This window comes from Aphanomyces astaci, assembly GCF_000520075.1.
Source record: "Aphanomyces astaci strain APO3 unplaced genomic scaffold supercont1.19, whole genome shotgun sequence".
NCBI classification, from domain to species: Eukaryota; Oomycota; class Saprolegniomycetes; order Saprolegniales; family Verrucalvaceae; genus Aphanomyces; species Aphanomyces astaci.
Window position 1 is genome coordinate 473,210 of NW_009798282.1, and position 17,734 is coordinate 490,943.

At 51.4% G+C, this 17,734-nt stretch overlaps 7 protein-coding genes across 14 annotated transcripts; 5 read left to right on the forward strand and 2 right to left on the reverse strand.

Moving 5' to 3' along the window:
* Position 1: 1 nt before the first annotated feature.
* H257_08568 lies at positions 2-2,868 on the reverse strand. 2 transcript variants are annotated; one of them, XM_009834487.1, is made up of 6 exons: positions 2,474-2,868; positions 2,177-2,377; positions 1,914-2,118; positions 1,007-1,201; positions 732-933; positions 2-353 (listed from the first exon to the last, which is right to left on the reverse strand). In XM_009834487.1, exons 1-6 carry the CDS (start codon positions 2,862-2,864, stop codon positions 66-68), a joined length of 1,482 nt encoding a protein of 493 aa, XP_009832789.1. In that variant the 5' UTR covers positions 2,865-2,868; the 3' UTR covers positions 2-65. The 2 variants fall into 2 exon arrangements, with proteins under 2 accessions (XP_009832789.1, XP_009832790.1); XM_009834488.1 differs by having other exon boundaries at positions 732-1,201.
* Positions 2,869-2,942: 74 nt separating this feature from the next.
* Positions 2,943-4,280, forward strand: H257_08569. Of its 2 annotated transcripts, XM_009834489.1 has the most exons (4): positions 2,943-3,150; positions 3,196-3,474; positions 3,575-3,837; positions 3,907-4,280. In XM_009834489.1, exons 1-4 carry the CDS (start codon positions 2,955-2,957, stop codon positions 4,231-4,233), a joined length of 1,065 nt encoding a protein of 354 aa, XP_009832791.1. In that variant the 5' UTR covers positions 2,943-2,954; the 3' UTR covers positions 4,234-4,280. The 2 variants fall into 2 exon arrangements, with proteins under 2 accessions (XP_009832791.1, XP_009832792.1); XM_009834490.1 differs by having other exon boundaries at positions 3,575-4,280.
* Positions 4,281-5,116: 836 nt separating this feature from the next.
* On the forward strand, positions 5,117-6,441 carry H257_08570 (hypothetical protein). Its single transcript, XM_009834491.1, has one exon. It carries the CDS (start codon positions 5,153-5,155, stop codon positions 6,326-6,328), a length of 1,176 nt encoding a protein of 391 aa, XP_009832793.1. The 5' UTR covers positions 5,117-5,152; the 3' UTR covers positions 6,329-6,441.
* Positions 6,442-6,889: 448 nt separating this feature from the next.
* H257_08571 (ULK/ULK protein kinase) lies at positions 6,890-10,388 on the forward strand. Its single transcript, XM_009834492.1, has 8 exons — positions 6,890-7,433; positions 7,487-7,560; positions 7,638-7,715; positions 7,956-8,078; positions 8,145-8,244; positions 8,291-8,853; positions 9,608-10,109; positions 10,176-10,388. Exons 1-8 carry the CDS (start codon positions 6,971-6,973, stop codon positions 10,367-10,369), a joined length of 2,097 nt encoding a protein of 698 aa, XP_009832794.1. The 5' UTR covers positions 6,890-6,970; the 3' UTR covers positions 10,370-10,388.
* A 240-nt stretch (positions 10,389-10,628) lies between these two features.
* Positions 10,629-14,421, forward strand: H257_08572 (hypothetical protein). 5 transcript variants are annotated; one of them, XM_009834494.1, is made up of 4 exons: positions 10,629-11,953; positions 12,095-12,127; positions 12,170-13,535; positions 13,582-14,421. In XM_009834494.1, the coding sequence occupies exons 1-3, from the start codon at positions 10,695-10,697 to the stop codon at positions 12,189-12,191; spliced, it is 1,314 nt and encodes a 437-aa protein (XP_009832796.1). In that variant the 5' UTR covers positions 10,629-10,694; the 3' UTR covers positions 12,192-13,535; positions 13,582-14,421. The 5 variants fall into 5 exon arrangements, with proteins under 5 accessions (XP_009832796.1, XP_009832798.1, XP_009832799.1 ...); XM_009834496.1 differs by having other exon boundaries at positions 10,629-12,015; positions 12,069-12,127; positions 12,170-14,421; XM_009834497.1 differs by having other exon boundaries at positions 10,629-12,009; positions 12,069-12,127; positions 12,170-14,421.
* On the reverse strand, positions 12,313-14,188 carry H257_08573 (hypothetical protein). The gene has a single exon (XM_009834498.1). It carries the CDS (start codon positions 14,169-14,171, stop codon positions 12,393-12,395), a length of 1,779 nt encoding a protein of 592 aa, XP_009832800.1. The 5' UTR covers positions 14,172-14,188; the 3' UTR covers positions 12,313-12,392.
* Positions 14,422-15,259: 838 nt separating the features above from the next.
* On the forward strand, positions 15,260-17,726 carry H257_08574. Of its 2 annotated transcripts, XM_009834499.1 has the most exons (10): positions 15,260-15,383; positions 15,447-15,483; positions 15,544-15,771; positions 15,813-15,875; positions 15,941-15,978; positions 16,061-16,129; positions 16,183-16,236; positions 16,293-16,352; positions 17,262-17,334; positions 17,420-17,726. In XM_009834499.1, the coding sequence occupies exons 1-10, from the start codon at positions 15,360-15,362 to the stop codon at positions 17,695-17,697; spliced, it is 924 nt and encodes a 307-aa protein (XP_009832801.1). In that variant the 5' UTR covers positions 15,260-15,359; the 3' UTR covers positions 17,698-17,726. The 2 variants fall into 2 exon arrangements, with proteins under 2 accessions (XP_009832801.1, XP_009832802.1); XM_009834500.1 differs by having other exon boundaries at positions 17,262-17,726.
* The last annotated feature ends 8 nt before the right edge of the window (positions 17,727-17,734 follow it).

A 17,734-nucleotide genomic window follows, 5' to 3' on the forward strand; every position in this document is an offset into this window, starting at 1 on the left:
CCTCGCAACGGCAAACCATTAATTACAAACACTCCTAGTAATAGTTCTTTATCTCTTTGGACCAATTAAAAGCCACACATGCACTCGGCCAGCTTACGACGCACGACGTGCAGAATTTTGGTCGCGTGGAGGTCGATAAGGGGCCACATGGTCCGCAGGGTATGGGGGCCCGCCACGGACGCCAGCAGCGCCACATCCGGACGGGGAAGCGTGAGGACGAGGCCGCCGCCTCCGCCGGCCAAGTTGACGGCGACGCCCAATTGCTCATTCAGGTCGTCCATGTCGATGTGGTGGTGATGGCGGAGCATGGTTTCGTCCAACGTTGTCACTGGGCATCGCACGCGGAACTCAATCTGTACAAACACAAAGACGTTTATTTACACTTACATCCATCCATCCTCGATACAAGCACACATATTGTCCTTTTAATAAAAATTCGGATCACTTTTGTGCTACATCGCCAAATCTATCGATCGATGCATTCTTTGTACTGAATTTTGTGCGTAAAAATGTCTCCTGTGGTGGTTTGTATCACACTAATTGAAGTCACACACTAATTTGACGTTGGTGATGGTTTTCTGTAATCTGATTGGCTAAATCCTTCTGCGAAATCGACAGTACATTTGGTTGTGTCGATTCTTTCCCCATGTCTCACATCCATCCTCGATACAAGCACACCACAATATCATACATATGACGACTCGATACAAGAACATTCGGCATGTACATACATGCGATGCGGTAACGTGCACGAGCTCGAAGCGGTCGTCGGCGCGCACGAGGTCCGCGCACGCGAGTGCGTCCGACGCCAGGTCGTTCTGTGACAGCGTTTCGAGGTCCTTCTGCACTTGATCAAACTCAAAATCCGTGCCAATCACTGCCAGCTGCGTCGACGGCGCGCACGGCCACACGCCCGTGGACACGACTTGGATGCTACGTACGATGCCAGTATATTCGTGCTTGATATTGTCGTGATTTCGCCATATATATATATATGATATTGTACCGCTGTTTGCCACTGAGTTGAAATACATAGCGATGCGTGGGGTCTTCTTGAATGTACAAGATGCCTTTGGCTCGAAGCGTCGTGGGCGGCAGCCGACTGCCGACGTACGCGTGCAGCGCGGCTAGGGAGATGGGGCTCTTGGACTCGAACACTTCAGTGGTCCACGTGTCCTGCGACACTGTGTATTGGTCGAGGCTACGCATTGAATGAATAAAGTACTGTTTCGGCTTTGGGGCTGACAATTTTTTCAAATTATAAAAATCAATAGTATAAACTATTATTGTGGTATATTCGATAAGAAATTTCCAGACCCCGTCGAATATCTCGCCGCTGAATCGAATCACGTTAATCGACGCTATTGGCTAATCCATTTTTGAGTGGCTTTGATTGGCTCGTATAGAATGGACAAGTATATTCAACCAATCAGAACTCCAGCGTGATTCAATATTGATTCGACAAACCAGGCGAATTTTGGAATTGTTTATAGCGAATTTTCAATATATAGAATACTTTATATACGGTATAGAGATAGAAAAGATGGACAACACACTTGAACTGCGAATCGGAAAATGGTTCCCAAGCCAAGGATTCAAAATTCAAAAGAATATATATTTTATATATATATAGAGAGTTAAATATACAGAATAGAGATATAAAGAAGGACGAAACTCGAACCTGGAATCGGAATATGGTTACCAAGTCCAAGATTCAATGTTCCAAATATATATATTATACATAGAATACCATAAAACATACAGTATATATATATATATAAATTGACGAAACGCGAATGAATCTAGAATATACAAAAATGGTTACGACAGAGTGCACCTACAAACCCTATTAAAAAGCAAATAAATTGAATGAAATTTCGACGAAGAAGAACGCAAGCAGGGGATAAACGTACTTGACATTCGTGCGGCGCAAAGATGAGGCTTCGGCCGTGTTCCAGTGCGCTTGGACGCTTTCGTGGCTCACGGCGTTGTAGATGCCGTCTGGCGGGGAAATGTCGAGAATGCGAGGAAGGTACACGTCGCAGAACGATGTCTCATGCACTTGGACGCCGCGCGGCGCGACTTGCTGGACGATGGCGCGCGCGGCGGCTTGTCGTTCTACCGTCATGACACGGAATCGTCAGTCTAGATGGCGGGTCACACATCACGGGCGTACCTGGATCGTCGGCGAGCAGGTCCATCTTGTTCAGTAGGACGACGTCGGCGCATTGAAGCTGGTTCTTGGCCACGGGACAAAGCGCAGAGTCCACAAGCGCCTCGGCGTCGACAACCGTCACGACGGAATCCAATCGCGCGCGCGTCATCTTCCCAAATCGCGCTTGGATCGCTTGGATCAACGCCAACGGGTCGGTCGTGCCTACATGTCGAGAGGAACTTCTGCATGAGCATGCAAGGCACGAATATGATGATGCGGGGGTGGAGTTAAGGGTGAGGAGAGTGAGGATGAGCGTACCACTGGTCTCGACGACCAAGTAGTCCATGACCAGTCCTTCATCTTGCGACAGCACTTGCCACACAATGTCTTTGAACTCGCTCGTGTCGTCGAGGTCGAGGCGCACCGGACAACACATGCATCCGTTTTCCATGAGAAACCCCCCAGTTGATGTGCGTGTCTTGGAGTCCGTGATGAGCTGTTCGTCGACGTTGAGTGCCGCGACGTCGCTGATGCAACAGCATACGCGGAGGTTCAGGCGGTTCTTCAGGATGTGCTTGAGCAGGGTTGTCTTGCCACTGCCAAGGAAGCCCGTGAGGATCGTGACTGGTAGCTGGCGCGTCGGCGCCGCCATGTAGATCTTCTCATAGTGCAGCACCAAGTTGATGCGATCGACGTCAGCTTGGCTCATGGTGGATTATTCACAGTACCCTGCCAATGAACCGGATAAAGCTAGAATATTTATCCGGATCACTGGCATTTCGAATTTGGTCATTGCAACATGGCATCCATCGACGAGCTGAGCCAAAGCATTCGGCAGCATGAGTTCAACTCGACAAAGGAGTATGCTCCCATCGTCATCAAGGAAGGGATGTCGGAGGAAGCGAGCAATCTTGGGACAGAGACGCGCCGCAAGCAAGGCGCAGAGTTCTGGGCAGAATTTCGCGATGCGGCCCGCAAAGTGAGCGGAGACGACGGTACGTGATGCCTTTCATGCATCTAAAGCAAGTGGCCATATGCAGACATCACGGCACAGACGATCATCGTGGATGACTTGGAACAACGGTACAACGCCGTGCTTGCCGAAACGAAGCAACTCAAGCGCCAAGCGAAAACCCGCAGCTCCGACTTGTACGTGGATTCCCGGATCCATAAACTCCAGGAAGAGAACGAACGGGCGTGGGAAGTGCAGATGGAGGCTGGAAAGAAGTCTTTGGAGCGCTTGGAAGACCAGTTGGCCGTCGTGCAGCACGAGAACGACTCGTTGGACGCGACATTATTGCTTCAAGCGCACCCTCCAGGTAATGACGGTTCTCACATTCCCCCTCTCGCGCCTGAACAGTCAACATGTGTGCTTGAGAGACTTCAGCTGCAGCAGCCATATTCATTGGGGTTTGCTAGACCGCGCGTCTATCCTTGGAGACAATCAAAGGCTTCGGGAAGTGCTGCTTCTTCGCGACGAAGAGAAGGGTGACTTGGTTGCGGCAATAGCCTCACTCAAGCGAAAGCATGCCGATCGGGTCAACGCCCAAACTTTCGGGGACGCCGCGTCCGACGACACGCTTCACGAGCTCAAAGCCACACGGAGTCGCCTGCGGGAGTCCATCTTGTCGCTCACGCCATCCGCCGCCGCCACCGCCAACAACGGCGAGGCTCGCTACGATGTGATTTTTTTTCCTTCAGTAGTTCAAAACATTGACTTGGTAACTAACGGGTAAGTTGATGTGTTGCAGGAAGACGCGGCCGCGCTATCAACGCAGCTCCAGCGGGCGCATGATGCCCTGGCGAGCCATGAAGCCAACGCCGCCTTGCTAAAGACCCACATGCGAACACTCGTGCAAATCAAAGCCTCCGAACGCCACGTAGCCGCCGTGCTCCTCCACGTGCTGTTCGAGCATGATGGCGAGTGGACCAAGAACGATCTGCAGACCCAAGTCGCCGCCATCGTCGGCGTCGACGAAAGCATTGTGATCCGAGCCCTCTACTCCCTCGTCGCCAGTGGGCTCGTGCGGCTCGATCGGTCCCACGCCCTTGGACTCGTCACATCGCTCTTGGTGTAATATATCATGCATAGTATTCAATGGGAGATGGAATCGTAACTACCAGCAGCAATCACTGTTATGTACGTCATGTGATACTAGTACAGAATGGGAAACGAAGGAGCTTCCATGGAAGTTGACGAATGAATTGGATTGGCTGAAATACACGCATACGTTGTTCAAGTGAAAACAACTTCACGTCGTCAAGTGTCCATCGTGCAAAGTCCTGAGTTCATCCTGATTGTGTGAGCTAGCAATCTTTGTTACAAGTGGCGCTACTACTTATGAATATAATATATAGTAGTACTGTACATACTAGTACACGTTAAGGGTACTTTGGCGCAGACTCTGCTAGCCACGAGGCAGGTTCCCCTCTTGGCACATGTAGTTCGTGAAACGCTTCTGCACACCGCTCCATCTAGATCATAAACCTTGAAAGGTGCGGCGGTTGAGACATGGACCCAGCAGTTGACCGCCCACGGAGACGACTCGACGCCGTCAAAATAGGAGGCCTACCGGTTGCTCATGACCTTCGACCCATTATTGTCTACCCACTGCGCCGAGCTCACCTCGTGCACAACGTCGTACAGTAGTAGTGGTTTTTGATCAGCCCATACACGACTCGCGGTTGTGTAGAGAGTAACCACACCAGCTGACGCATTCAGCCATCGAGTCGCCGCTTCGACCCAACATGGAGGGGGCAATCAAAACGACGGACAAAGCCACACGCGTCATTCCTCGAGGACTTCAAAGCTTAACATTGGCCAATCTATTATTCGATTGTGCTGATTGGCTGATTTTGTGGTTCTGTTTTTGTTTCTGGCGATGGATATTAGCCAATAAAATCGCGACAAACAGATTTGCTACGTGCTATCTTTCGTATTTTTATCCAATAAACGGCCGTCACTTTTGAAACTCGATCACCGCCGCACTTTGGACGATGGCAACTGTCTTCGACTTCCCCGCAACGGCCTTCGTGGATGCTGCGGCATGCGGCGACTTGGATCATGTGAATGATCTTCTAACGTCCACATCCCCTTCCCTGACCGCGGAAGTGATCAACAAGGTCGACAAAGACGGCAAGTCAGCGTTCCATTACGCATGCTTGAACGACGATGCCAACCTGTTGCGGATTCTCCTCGCAGACGATCGCGTCGATGTGTGTTTGGTGTCCAGGAATGGGGATTCGGGCTTCCACATGGCCGCCTTATACTCGTCCCTGAAAGCGTTGGAGCTTCTGCATGGAGATGGCCGGTTGAACATAAACGCCCAGAACCAGTACGGCGAGACACCGCTCCATCTGTGCGCCGGGTCTGGGGACAAGAGCGCGCATCGCACCGCGGACTTGTTGCTTACGTTCGGCGCAGACCTCACGGTGACGGACAAGTGGGGACGCGGTCCCAAGGACGTGAGCCACGACAACGCGGAAAACCCCATCGTCGAGACGTTCAATGCGTACTTATGGGATCGAACTCGATGCTCCCAAGAGCATGCCGATGCTATCCACGGTACCACAGAGTCCTACCGTGCCAAGTTGGAGGAGGAGCGCGCGGCGGCGGCGCTCCAGGCGCAATCGCGACCCAAAATGGGCATGATGATGTCGTTGGGGGGACTGAAAGGCGTTCAGCTCAAGAAGACCGAGACGGTGGTGAAAGCCATGTTCAAGGCAGACGAAGGCAAGGTGTCTGGTGTTACCACCGGAAACGTAAGCAATGGCGACGGCAGGACGGCGCTGTCCAAGCTAATCGACTTCCCCGGGGACCTCGACGCCATCACGCGGCATCTAGCGGATGTGGAGAAGGTGAACCCCGGCGGCGCGGATGCATATGGACTTACGGCGTTACACAAGTTTGCGTCGTGGAACAAGACCGACTACATCGAGTTACTCCTGCCACACTTGGCCGCCCCCACCGACTTGAATGCGCAGTGTCCCGAAGGCAAGACGGCGCTTCATTATGCCGTGGAAATGGCGTCCGTCGCTGCCATCAAGGTGCTCGTTGCAGCTCAACTAGACCGCCACATCAAGGACAACAAGGGACGAACGGTGCAAGACATCCTGGACGGCGCCACGGCGTCGGGAGTCATTGAACGGATAAGAAATGCTCTCGGCGAGTAGCGCATCACGGTTGTGTCTTGTAGCGATGTCAATAACGAATGCTCATGTCCGTCAGTGTTACATCCACGTCGGATGCCGACAGTTCCGCCGCGGCTTCTGGGATTGGATCGGACGAAATTCAACTAGGTCATCTTCTCAATTGTAATTGGTGGAGGAATGACCAATAGCAGAGCAAGAATCCAAGGAGTACTTTATAGAAGGGTTGTAGGTCCACGAGAACTTCAGTACCGTTACAACGTTGCGGCTACTCCAGCGCTGCATACGCGTGTTTGTTGTAAGCTTAACATTGTGGGTTTTGCTTGCTGCCATCATCGTGATGACTGTACCCTCCGTGAACACCAAATTACAGACGTTTCGTTCCAGTCTAACACCCCTTCATTAAAGTATCTTTGCTTGTGCGAACATGCGAACTTCAACTATCCGGATACGTTCCTCGTCGTATTGAAATAAAATTGCATTACCCCAACATGGGGGTCGTGAAATTGACCATTAAATTCCGGCGGGGAAGCAATTTCCGGATAATCCCCGAGGAATGTGATTTGTCGGGTTCAGAGTTTTAAAAACGATTCCCATCAGCGACAGCCAAGTTCTAGCGGCGGCGGCGGCGACACTCCATTCGGTCGCCTTCTTCCTTGGTGAGATATGGAGAAGAAGCAAGCGGTCGTAGGAGACTACGTGGTCACCGCGCGCATTGGAAGCGGATCCTTCGCCATCGTGTACAAAGGGTACCACAAGGTGACAAACGTACCAGTGGCCGTGAAGGCCATCAACAAGACCAAACTGAACCCAAAGCTGTTGGAGAACCTCGAGAGCGAGATCTCCATCATGCGTCAAATCAACCACCCGAACATTGTCAAGTTGTACGACATCAAGAAGACCGACAAGCACATCTACCTCATGCTCGAGTACTGCGACGGCGGCGACCTCCAGCACTTCATCAAAAAGCAACCCAACGGCGTCGTGACAGAAGCCACCGCGCGCCACTTTCTGCGCGAACTTGCCGACGGGCTTCACGTGTTATGGAGCCTCAACCTCATCCATCGCGACCTAAAGCCCCAGAACCTCCTCTTGACCGAACCGTCGGCCACGTCGTCGTTGAAAATCGGTGCGTTCTCTCTTTCCCCTCTTATCGGCATCATCTGACATTGGCACTTCCAGCGGACTTTGGGTTTGCGCGGCACTTGGAGTCGACGTCGCTCGCGGAAACGCTTTGCGGCTCCCCGCTTTACATGGTACCCCATGCATGTCCTTTCTTGCCACTTGAAGTTGTGGCCATCTTCTTTGCATGTAATATGGCGGTTGCATGTAGGCTCCTGAGATCCTGCAGTTCCAAAAGTATGACAACAAGGCCGATCTGTGGAGCGTCGGCACGATCCTCTACGAAATGGTATTGCCGTGTTCCCCAATGAATTTGGACTTTTATGCGGAATCGCCAAATCCATCGATCGGTGTATTCTTTCTACTAAAGTTTTGCATGTAAAACAAGGGCGATTGGGATCATCACACTAATTTCATGCACACACTAATTCAATGTTGGGGATGGTTTCTGATTGGCTAAATCATATTCCGCCGATATATTGGGTCGATTCATTCTCCATGTCGTCGGTGATCATATGAGCGTGAGTAGGTCGTGGGGCGGCCGCCCTTTAACGGCGCCAACCAAGTGCAGCTCTTGCACAACATTCAACGTGACAACGTCCGCTTTCCAAAGGACTTGCCTGTGGGCCGCGACGCCGTTGCGCTCATGGAGGTAGCAACTTCATCTCCCATTTCTCTATATCTCTATATGTACATCCTGTGATTGACTCATATCAAGGGGCTGCTGGTGCGAGACCCCAAGCGTCGCATCTCGTTTGACCAGTTCTTCCACGCACCGTTCCTCGACCGCCCCCCCCCTTCTTCTGCGATGCTGTTATGTACGTTTTGCCTGACGTTGTTGTCGCTCCAACAGTGTACGTTTAGCTGCGACACTGGTTCGCACCAACCCCGTGGACATTGCCCCAATATCCCGCACCAATCCACCGCCACCGCCGCACTCGAAACTGCACGAGTCGTACCGGGCGAGCATGATGCAGTCGTACCGGCGGCGCAGCGCGTCCTCCACGTCGTCGTCGTCGTCCATCCTCAAGACAAGCGTCCCAGTGCCGCCGCCGCTGCTGCTTCCATCGCCATCTTCCCAACTGCCAGTGAGCCCCGACCTCGTGCCCATCTCCATGTCGTCGCTTCGGATCAACCCGTTCAAGACAGACCTGGCGGCATCCACCTCGTCGGCGATGCTCACGTCCACATCCGCCCCAGCCACGGGCGGCCATCGATACATGTCACGAGGGCTCAGTCCCCCTTCCACCCCCCCCTCCTCGACTTTTATTACCACCCCCACGTTGCCCTTGTCTTCATCCCCCCCTCATCCAATCCCGGCGTCCCCTCTCATACATGCAGTGCCGCCAAACGCCGCCGCAGATCCCATGGCCCCCACGGCGCGCGGTCGACCTATGGTCGTTGCCGGCTTGGAACTGACGATGCAGGTACAACGACGATCGAGATGATTGTGTTGTTTCGATGAGAAAACTGGTCTAGTTTTTACTTTTTCTGGGTTTTAGGGGATATCTATATATATTATGATATATCGTGGCGACATACTGTATGCTTGCGGTTGGTTGCCTTTGGTTGTGTGGAATGCGTGGGATGATTTCCAGAACGAGCGTGTATATGGGCTTTTTTGCACCAAAATGACAGTTAAAATAGGTAGTTTGCAAGGCAAGGTTTGTCCTTTTAGCGCCAACATTTGGACTTTTTTTATCATAATTTGCCAAATCCATCGATCGATTGTTTGTCGTTTTACCCAAAATTTGGTTGATTTTTGCGCTGATTCGCCAAATCTTTCGATCGATTGTTTGTAGAGTCTTTTGTAAGAATCGTCCGATGTTAGACTAATTCGATGTTGAATTGGACAAAGAGAGGATTTGATTGGCCACTTGAATATTGTTCTTGGTTTTGATTGGTCGTATATCGATTGTCTTGGTGCTCCTTCGATTGAGCTCCAATTTCGAATATATCGACAATACAACATTTTGCTTATATAACAACTTGTCCAGCGTATCACACTAATTCAAGTCACACACTCGTACGTTGTTGATTGGTGGAACTGATGATTTCCTGCGATCTGATTGGCCTTCTAATTGCTTCTGTCGATCCCATTTGGTTTGTAATATACCCACACACACAAATCCATATTAACTCATGTTTGGACGTACATTCATTCCTCAATATGCGACATAGGTGAGCGACATGGTGGAGCGCGTGCAAGCCATTTTAAGTATCGTGGACGTGATCATGCAGCGCTCCCGAGCGGCGGCCGACGCGTGCGGCGGGCTCGTGCATCATCCGTCGGGCACATCGTCCGTGAGCTCATCGGCGAACTCGTCGCCGGCGTCGTCCGTCGTGGGTCCAGACAACGGCCGAGTGGCCACTCGCCATCATCTCGTTCCGTCGTGCCCTGAGCATGCGCTCATGCTGGTGATGAAGGCACTGCGTATGCTGCACATGGTCGCAGATGGGCAAATATCCGCCAACAACCAAGGCCGGATCAAGGCGGTGCTCATTCAGTGCATTGACAAGGCGGAACAATGCACATCCGATGAACGGTCGGGCGTCGAGGGCGGCGGCGGGAAGGCTAGTACTACTACTAGTACTACTAGTTTGTCGTTTGACGAGATTTTATACGCCCAAGTGGTGCGCCTCGGTCGAGAAGCCGCCGTCCACGAAGTTCTGGGCCAAAAAGGTATGATGAAGAGTGATTGATGTTGGGGCAGAGTGATGGACAATATATTTTTGGGTCGTCGTGTAGGGCTAGCTGGGGACCTCTACGGTCGCGCGCTGTTGCTCCTCGAGAGCGTTTTGATTGCATCTGCCTCGACGCTCCATCCCGACGACCGACTCCGCCTCGTGCAGTTCTGGCATGCGTTTCGCCAACGGCTGGGGCAGTGCCGCGACGACGACGTGGCAGTGTGCCCCTCTGATACAAACGACCAGTCGACTTAATTTTAATATTTTATCCCCATCTCTTGCCTTAATTAATGTAGTATACTATGAGTAGTAATATATATACTAGTAGTAGGAAACGTGAAGTTAGTGTATGTATACAGTAGTTATAATCTATTCATAACAAGAACAGTCTTGTTTCAACGCAAAGCAACACGTTCAACTCTTAGCCCTTGTTGATTGGCGGGCTATTTTTATACCCGAAGTGCATGCAAAGCTGGTCATCAAATCTCGTCGGTATCTGCGTCTCCATCAAAGCCCGCCCACCCCCCCGTCACTGTGCTCGTCTTCATTCATTCACACCTCGGCTACGACACAAAAGTACATGGAAACAAACCTGTACGAGATTGAACCAGGTCCGCTGGGGGTGTACGTTGTGCTCATGTTCGTGTCGTGTTGCTTGCCCGTGGCCATTGGGGTGTTCGTCAGGCGCCGTCAGTTCCCGACTATCCGGTACGCTAACCCCCGCCAGACGGCGTTTTGCAGCTCCATGGCGGCGGTGCTGTCGCTCGGGGGATCGTGCATGCTGCTGAACCAACACGCTGTCGCATGCGGCACGTTCAACGCGTTCCTATTTGTGTTTGTGGTTGTGACACTGTTTGGTCTCGCGCTCAACCAGCTCACGCTCGTGCTCACGTTCAACCTGACGCAGCACCTCGTGAACCACCACGCCGACACGTCAGATCAGAACAAAGCCAAGTCGGTGGTCCGCATCATGCGGCTGCGGCGGCTGCTGCAGCCAAGGGCGATCGTGGTCAAATGGATGGTCGGGACGTTGCTGTGGCTCCTCCCGCCCGTCGCCATCTTGGACCACGCCAGTGTCGCACACATGCAGTCGCTCAGCGTCGCTGATTGCATCGAGATACCCCTGAACGTTGCCATGAACTTTGTACTCCTAGCGCTTGTCGGAGTCTTCATCGCGTCCTTCGGCATCCTCGCCCACTACCTGTCGAAAGTGATCGACAACTTTGGTTTACGCCGGCGGTATCAAACGATGGGACGGCTGCTTGCCGTGCTGTTTGTGCTTGAAGCCATCGCGATCGAGTACAGGGAAACGTATTGGGTAGCTACATACAAGCTCCGGTACGTGATTTTCCCCATCGCAGGGTTTGTGGTCGTGGGGTGCCAAGTCGTGTGGCCGCTGGTGCACTCGCGCCACGAGCTGCCAGTGCACTTTACAGTAGCCGAAGGCCATGGCAGCAAGCTGGCCGTGCTCGAAGACTACTTGGCCACGCCGGACGGGTACTTGATGTTTTCGGCATTTGCGCGCATCGAGTTCAGCTTTGAAAATGTTGTGGCGTGGAAAGCTGCGTTTGAGTTTCGACTGCACGGAGGGGGGGACGCATATGCGATCTACAAGGCGTACATGGCGGTAGGGGCCCCCATGGAAACCAACATCCCCGACGCCCTGCGCCAGCACTACCACCGGATTTTCGCCAAAGACCGCAAGGGCAAAGTCGTGCTCGGCCTCGCGTCGGCGATTGACCATGACTCGGCCGTGTTTGATTTGTTTCGAGACGCGATTTTGAAGCTCATGGCGCTCGACAAATTCAATAGAAGAAAAGTAAAGTGTGCAGCTCTGAAGTAAGTTCAGGACGTGCCAACGCAATACAAAAACCTCACACTCAAGTACTAACGATGTACGAGTACGTAGTTCATATACCCCACACTCAAGTACTAACGATGTACGAGTACGTAGTTCATATACACGACACTCTGTACTAGAGGAGATTCTTGGCATTCGGGGCATGTAATAAGGTAAACGTTAGAGCATCCCCACCGATTAACGATTAACGTTAGGTTCAAAGCTACGTTTTACTAGTAAGTCCAAATCACGCTCACAGTATGTATATATATATATATATTCGCTTGTCGATTTTGGTGGCATGATTTGAAAGACTCAACGAACTCACTCCACCTATATGTATGTTGTGATCCTATTCCCCCGAATAACGACTTATTACACGCTCAATAATATATATTGTACTACAACTAGTTACATCACATGTGTTGGCAGATTTTTCTACTTTTTTTTGAGAAAAATGGAAAACTTGGTCGTGTGCTTTTGAATGCTTGGAATGTCGTACAGCAAGGACGGGTCTGCGACCAACGCCCTGCGCAACTTGGTCGCATTTCCCACGCGCACGTCGTACTCAAAGGCCCCGAGGACGGCCACAGCCACGTCATCCTCGTCGGGCCGGTGGGCCAGCGCCGTGACGTGGCGCAACCTCCGCGCAGGAAACACCTCTTGGACACCTCGAAACTGGCTGTCACGGGATGCCACTTGCACATGTGCCTGGTCCCACCGCTTCTTTTGGCTCTGGACAAACACTTTAGTGGACAGCCACAGCGCCTGGTTGAGCCCGATGGACGGCGCGTACGGCTCGAAGAACGCTTCGTGGAACAACACGGCGGTCTCTGCCAGCCGCACGTTGAGCGAGCGGCTGCCGTGGTCCCGCGGCAAGATCAAACTCGTTTCAAACACTTGGACGGATTGTGCGACAAGGGCAATGTCAATTGACGCGACCGGCGACCCCACCGCCACGACGTTTTGCGCAATGTGGCGGAACTGGTCGAAGCGATGAATGCTGGCTTGGATCACGACGGGAAGGGCCCAGTACTCGGCGTGGCTGGCCACGTGCGACGTCAACAGCAGCACGCGATACATGTGCTGCACCAAGTCTGTGCGATACAGTACCTTGGCGACGGGTCCCATCACGTCAGCGTACACATGTCGGGGGCACTTATCCCCGCCCTTAGTGGAAAAATCACTCAGGACGCCCCACAATGTGTCCACGAATGTCTTGACTTTGCCGTCCGCGGGTACCCCCGGCATGGGCAGCACGTGCGTCGACTTGCTAAACAATCCGACTTGGAACTCGACGGTCGTGGGGAGGTGGTTCTTGACCAAGTCCGCCAGTAGAAACGTCTCGTACGAGAGCACTGTGTGGCAGTACCGACAGTGCAGCATCTTGCCCCCTACGTGTATGTCAATTGTTTGCTTTAAGTGCAAACTGGTCTCGCACACGGGGCATTCTGTGATGGACACTTGAAACGCCGTGGTCGCGTACTCCAAGTCAGGGTACGCCTCGAGCACCAAGGCCACGAGCGGGGACAAAGTGGATTGGTCAGCCATGTAGTCGGCTTCGAGCTGGAGCACGGCCTTGTACAGCGCTTCCTTGGACGTGGCCACCGCGCTCATGTCATTGTAGATCGCGACGAGGCGTCGGATGTGCGCTTGGACCTGGGCCACGGTGGCCGTCGACGGCGTCGGCACCACCGGTCGCTTCTTGGGCGATACGTTCGCGCCTTCGACGATGGTTTTGGCCACGTCTACCAACTCGTCCAAGACAGAAGACGAGGTAGGAAACGTCCAGTGTTCGGATGTTTGGGACGCGCCGAACGCGGCCACGAGCTTCTGGATGGCCGTGGCGCTGGGACAATGAAGTTCCAGCAGCTCCACGCCGCCGTTGCCACTCAACACGTAGGTAGATTGACCCCCCGACGAACGAGCCAAGGTGCTAGATGGCGTGGCGAGCGATAGAAGCGACTTGTCGTGGTGGAACACGGTCAGCGTCTGCCCCACCAGCGCCACCTGGCACCACTGCCACGACGATTTCTTGGAGAACAACTTGCCCATCGCGTTGGTTGAGGGTCGCACCCACCAGTCCACGCGGTACGACGGCCGATCATCCACGAGCGCAGCGATGGGAATCTCTCGGTGGTCCATGCTCGGACGGACGGCGGTGGCTTCGACAACGGCGATGGCTGCAAAAGCAGCAGGAGCGACAGCTGTGGCCATCGCAAGTCGGATGCAAATCAACACTGATGAACTGCGCTGACTTCACTGATATCTGATCCGTGGGTAGTTGGTCAAAATAGCCAAGTGCTTGGCCGCCAGAAAAGTGGTGACTTTCGCTGAGGACGAGACCCTGCCGCGGATATTGTATCTGTACAAATGTGCGAATCATGATAGCCAACAAACCTTTTTACATCTGAAATAACGTTATGAACGGCTTCGAAGTAAGAGCTTGCTTAGAGCATCTCCACAGCATTCAGTGTTATACAAACTAGAAGTATTTGAAATGGACAGATGAGCCTGGAGCAATCTATAGCATAAACAACTCACCAATACTTACCGATCATATTAGGTCTTTTTGATACCTAGAAATTGTCAGAATTTTGTACATTTGAAATTTGAACTGACAGGTGTACGAAACGTTGACTCGTCAACCGTAGGGTCGCGATTCAGCACTGCGGAGTCAATTGTACTAACGTTAACTGTAAGCTTCGTACATCCTTAAATGTTGAATGCGAACATGGAAGTGAGTGGTCTAATCCGTGGTGAGATAATTAGAAAATACAAGCGCCTTTTTAGAGCGTACAACTTCTTTCAAGAATCTAAACTTCTGGCAAGAATATACAACAGCAACCATGCATACTTCAAATTTGTATGATTTGGTATACTACACGTATCAGGATCAGTTTGATTGGGTATGTCAACCTGCTACACACACATACGTACTCGAGCTAAGGCGTAATGTGCAATGTGCATTGGCAGTGATTACAGTACACTAAGCACTGGCGATGCAACATACCCCAGGAACAGGCATTATATGTGAACACAAGTGGGTTAGGGGCACGCATTATATGTAAACACAAGAGGTTTCAGGGTTCCGAGGTTGCAAGGGTACGGTAAATGCGCCGAAGCTGGAATGGTAAGGAGTATTCTAACGTACTTGTACTCCAGAGTATGTGACATGTGGATACGTTGACGTTGTGGATTCCCGAGTTGTGGACTCTTGAAATGGTGTTGTAAATTCATTGTCCCTCCCCGATATTAATATTGCCATTCGAGTTCAGGCTCGAATGATGATGTTAAACGTTACGGTGAAACCTTCGCGACCTTTCGCTTTATCGTTGCTATCCTTGACCAGCCTCATCCCACGGCACTCTCGTTCTAGCTAACCCGCCAGATTATAACTCTATCATGCACGGCGACGATATATTGGACGTATGTTGTACCTCCATCTCTGCGGCTTCCTCTCACGTAAACCGTATCCTGGCTATCGATTAGGACGTCTCCATCGCAGCCGAAGCAGACGGCGCCATCCGTACAGTAGCCCCTCATCCCCCCACAGTTATGGATCACTTCAATATGTACTGTATGGCAGGCACTTTGACGGGTGGTAGCAAGACCAAGGCATCCCCCTCCGCCGACGTCGTTGGCAGGTGGAGTAGCAGCGGGCTTAACCGCCCGAGCACCGCCCCCCCCAAGCGATTTCAACCGCCTAGTGCTGTGGGTACGCATTGCCTTGACGGTCAACTTCAGAATCCTTCAACAAGACTCCACCTCAACACGTCACACTCGCGACCCGCCAGCGCCAAGCCTCGTCCTACAGGTTGTCACCCTGTGTCCCCCGTTTTACTGACAAATTCGCAGCAACACCAGGAGGTGTGATTCACGGCACTCATGCAGTCACAACGACCTCCAAACAAGGTCAAGGTATGTTGGCCTCAGAAAGCTTGAAAATTGTCCGTCGTTGGATGTCAATGGATGCATCCAACTAGACACGTTTCGGCCGATATCTGCGCCATCCAATCGCAACGTACGTTCGTGCATATGTATGTATACCTTGATCAAAAGGGATGATTAAACGAGGGGGTGTGGTGGTTGGTGGTGGTACATAGCTGTCCGTGTCCAAAGTGTACTTGAAGAAAGCGGCCAACGACAAGCGCGCTCGCGAACGCGACTTTGCTGTACCTATGTGACAATGAATTCTACGGCAATGTGTATTAACGTGGTTGGGTAGACGGAATTGTTTCAAGAAAAAGCAGACTATGAGCGGAAAATCGCCCTGAAAATCGTACGTGTTGAGTATACTGTAGGCGGCCGTTCACGGCCATTGGTTTTGGTGGACAGGGCCAAGCCAACAAACTCATGCGACGCCACAACATTCCAAAGGTGTATTCACAAACCAAGGTTCGTACAGTTCTGAAAACGTTCTCCTATGTCAGTATTACAGTATTGATGATCCTCGTTGCATGTATGGTGCACGTCATCTATAAACTACCAACTTTTCACAAAATTTTCTGACTTCTATTTCATATTCATTACTCAAAATTTCAGCAAATTGAGACGTAGAATCGACAGATCTTAATGTGGTGAAGAAATTCTACGTCTCAGATTCAAATTTTGTGATGAATTGGTCCAGAAATAGATATTTAACCTAGCGGTATTTTACATGGGCGCTTGGATATTTGGCCATAGGGGTGGCCCTCAAATGTATCTTGATTTTTGTATGTGACTCTTATCCGTATTTAATATCCGGAGGCAGTTGGGACCTTTTACCTCCCACTCCAGTGATAAAACGCATGAAATCGGTATTTAACGTATCTGGATTTTGGGTTTAACTACATTAATTGCACGTTAAATAATAAAACCTCCACTCTTCAATTTGGCCAGTTGGAAGTTTTTAGATGAAGTGCACCATACTGTGTACATCTAGTATTGTCCTCCTTTTACCTCAAGTTTGGACTTTTGTGCTGATTCGCCAACTTTATCGATCGATTCCTTTGTAACGTGTTACTGACTTTTGTATGTGAAGGTCGTATTAATACTCGAGTAATTAATTTTACAGTTAGTCACTCACTATTATTCGATGTTGAATTGGTCAAAGATTGGATTTGATTGGCTACTTGATCCTTGATTCTTGATCTGTGTTTTGATTGGTCGCCTGTCGATTTGGTCAATCTGCGCATACTATCGAATCGACTTGACAATACTAGCTAGTACTACAGTAGTATGTCGTGCCTGGGTACCCCCTGCCTGTCATCGACTGTCGGTTGTGTGGTCTTTATATGTCCTTCGAACTATAATTCAACCTTGTAGAACCGAGACAACTTCATTCTAGTCAAAGTCGTCGAAGGCCACCACGAGCGCGTCATGAGCGCCGACGTGTTTTATATCCTTTTTGTCCGCGACTACTCCTGTAGTCGACCCATTCATGTGTCTTCCGTTTCTTTAACTGCAATCTCTTGAATGTGCACTGCGCGAATTCGACAAAGTTGCCACCGAGTTGGTCAGTCAGCGAGAAACTGGCGGTGACACGCACATCTCGGACAACAACAACTACCCATCGACAGCCAGCGCAAAACCAGCCAAGGCGCGCATGCACTCCAAGAAAGATATCCAGGACGGACTGCGCCTCGTGCTCAAAGGCACGATTGAACTCACGGCGATCCTCGAAGAGCAACTGTTTGAGCTGCAGCGCAAGGGCTGGAACACGACCAACCAGTACGCCGGTCGTAATTCAAACATACAATAAGCACAAACATCTACTTTTTCTGTCGTCCATGTTGGAG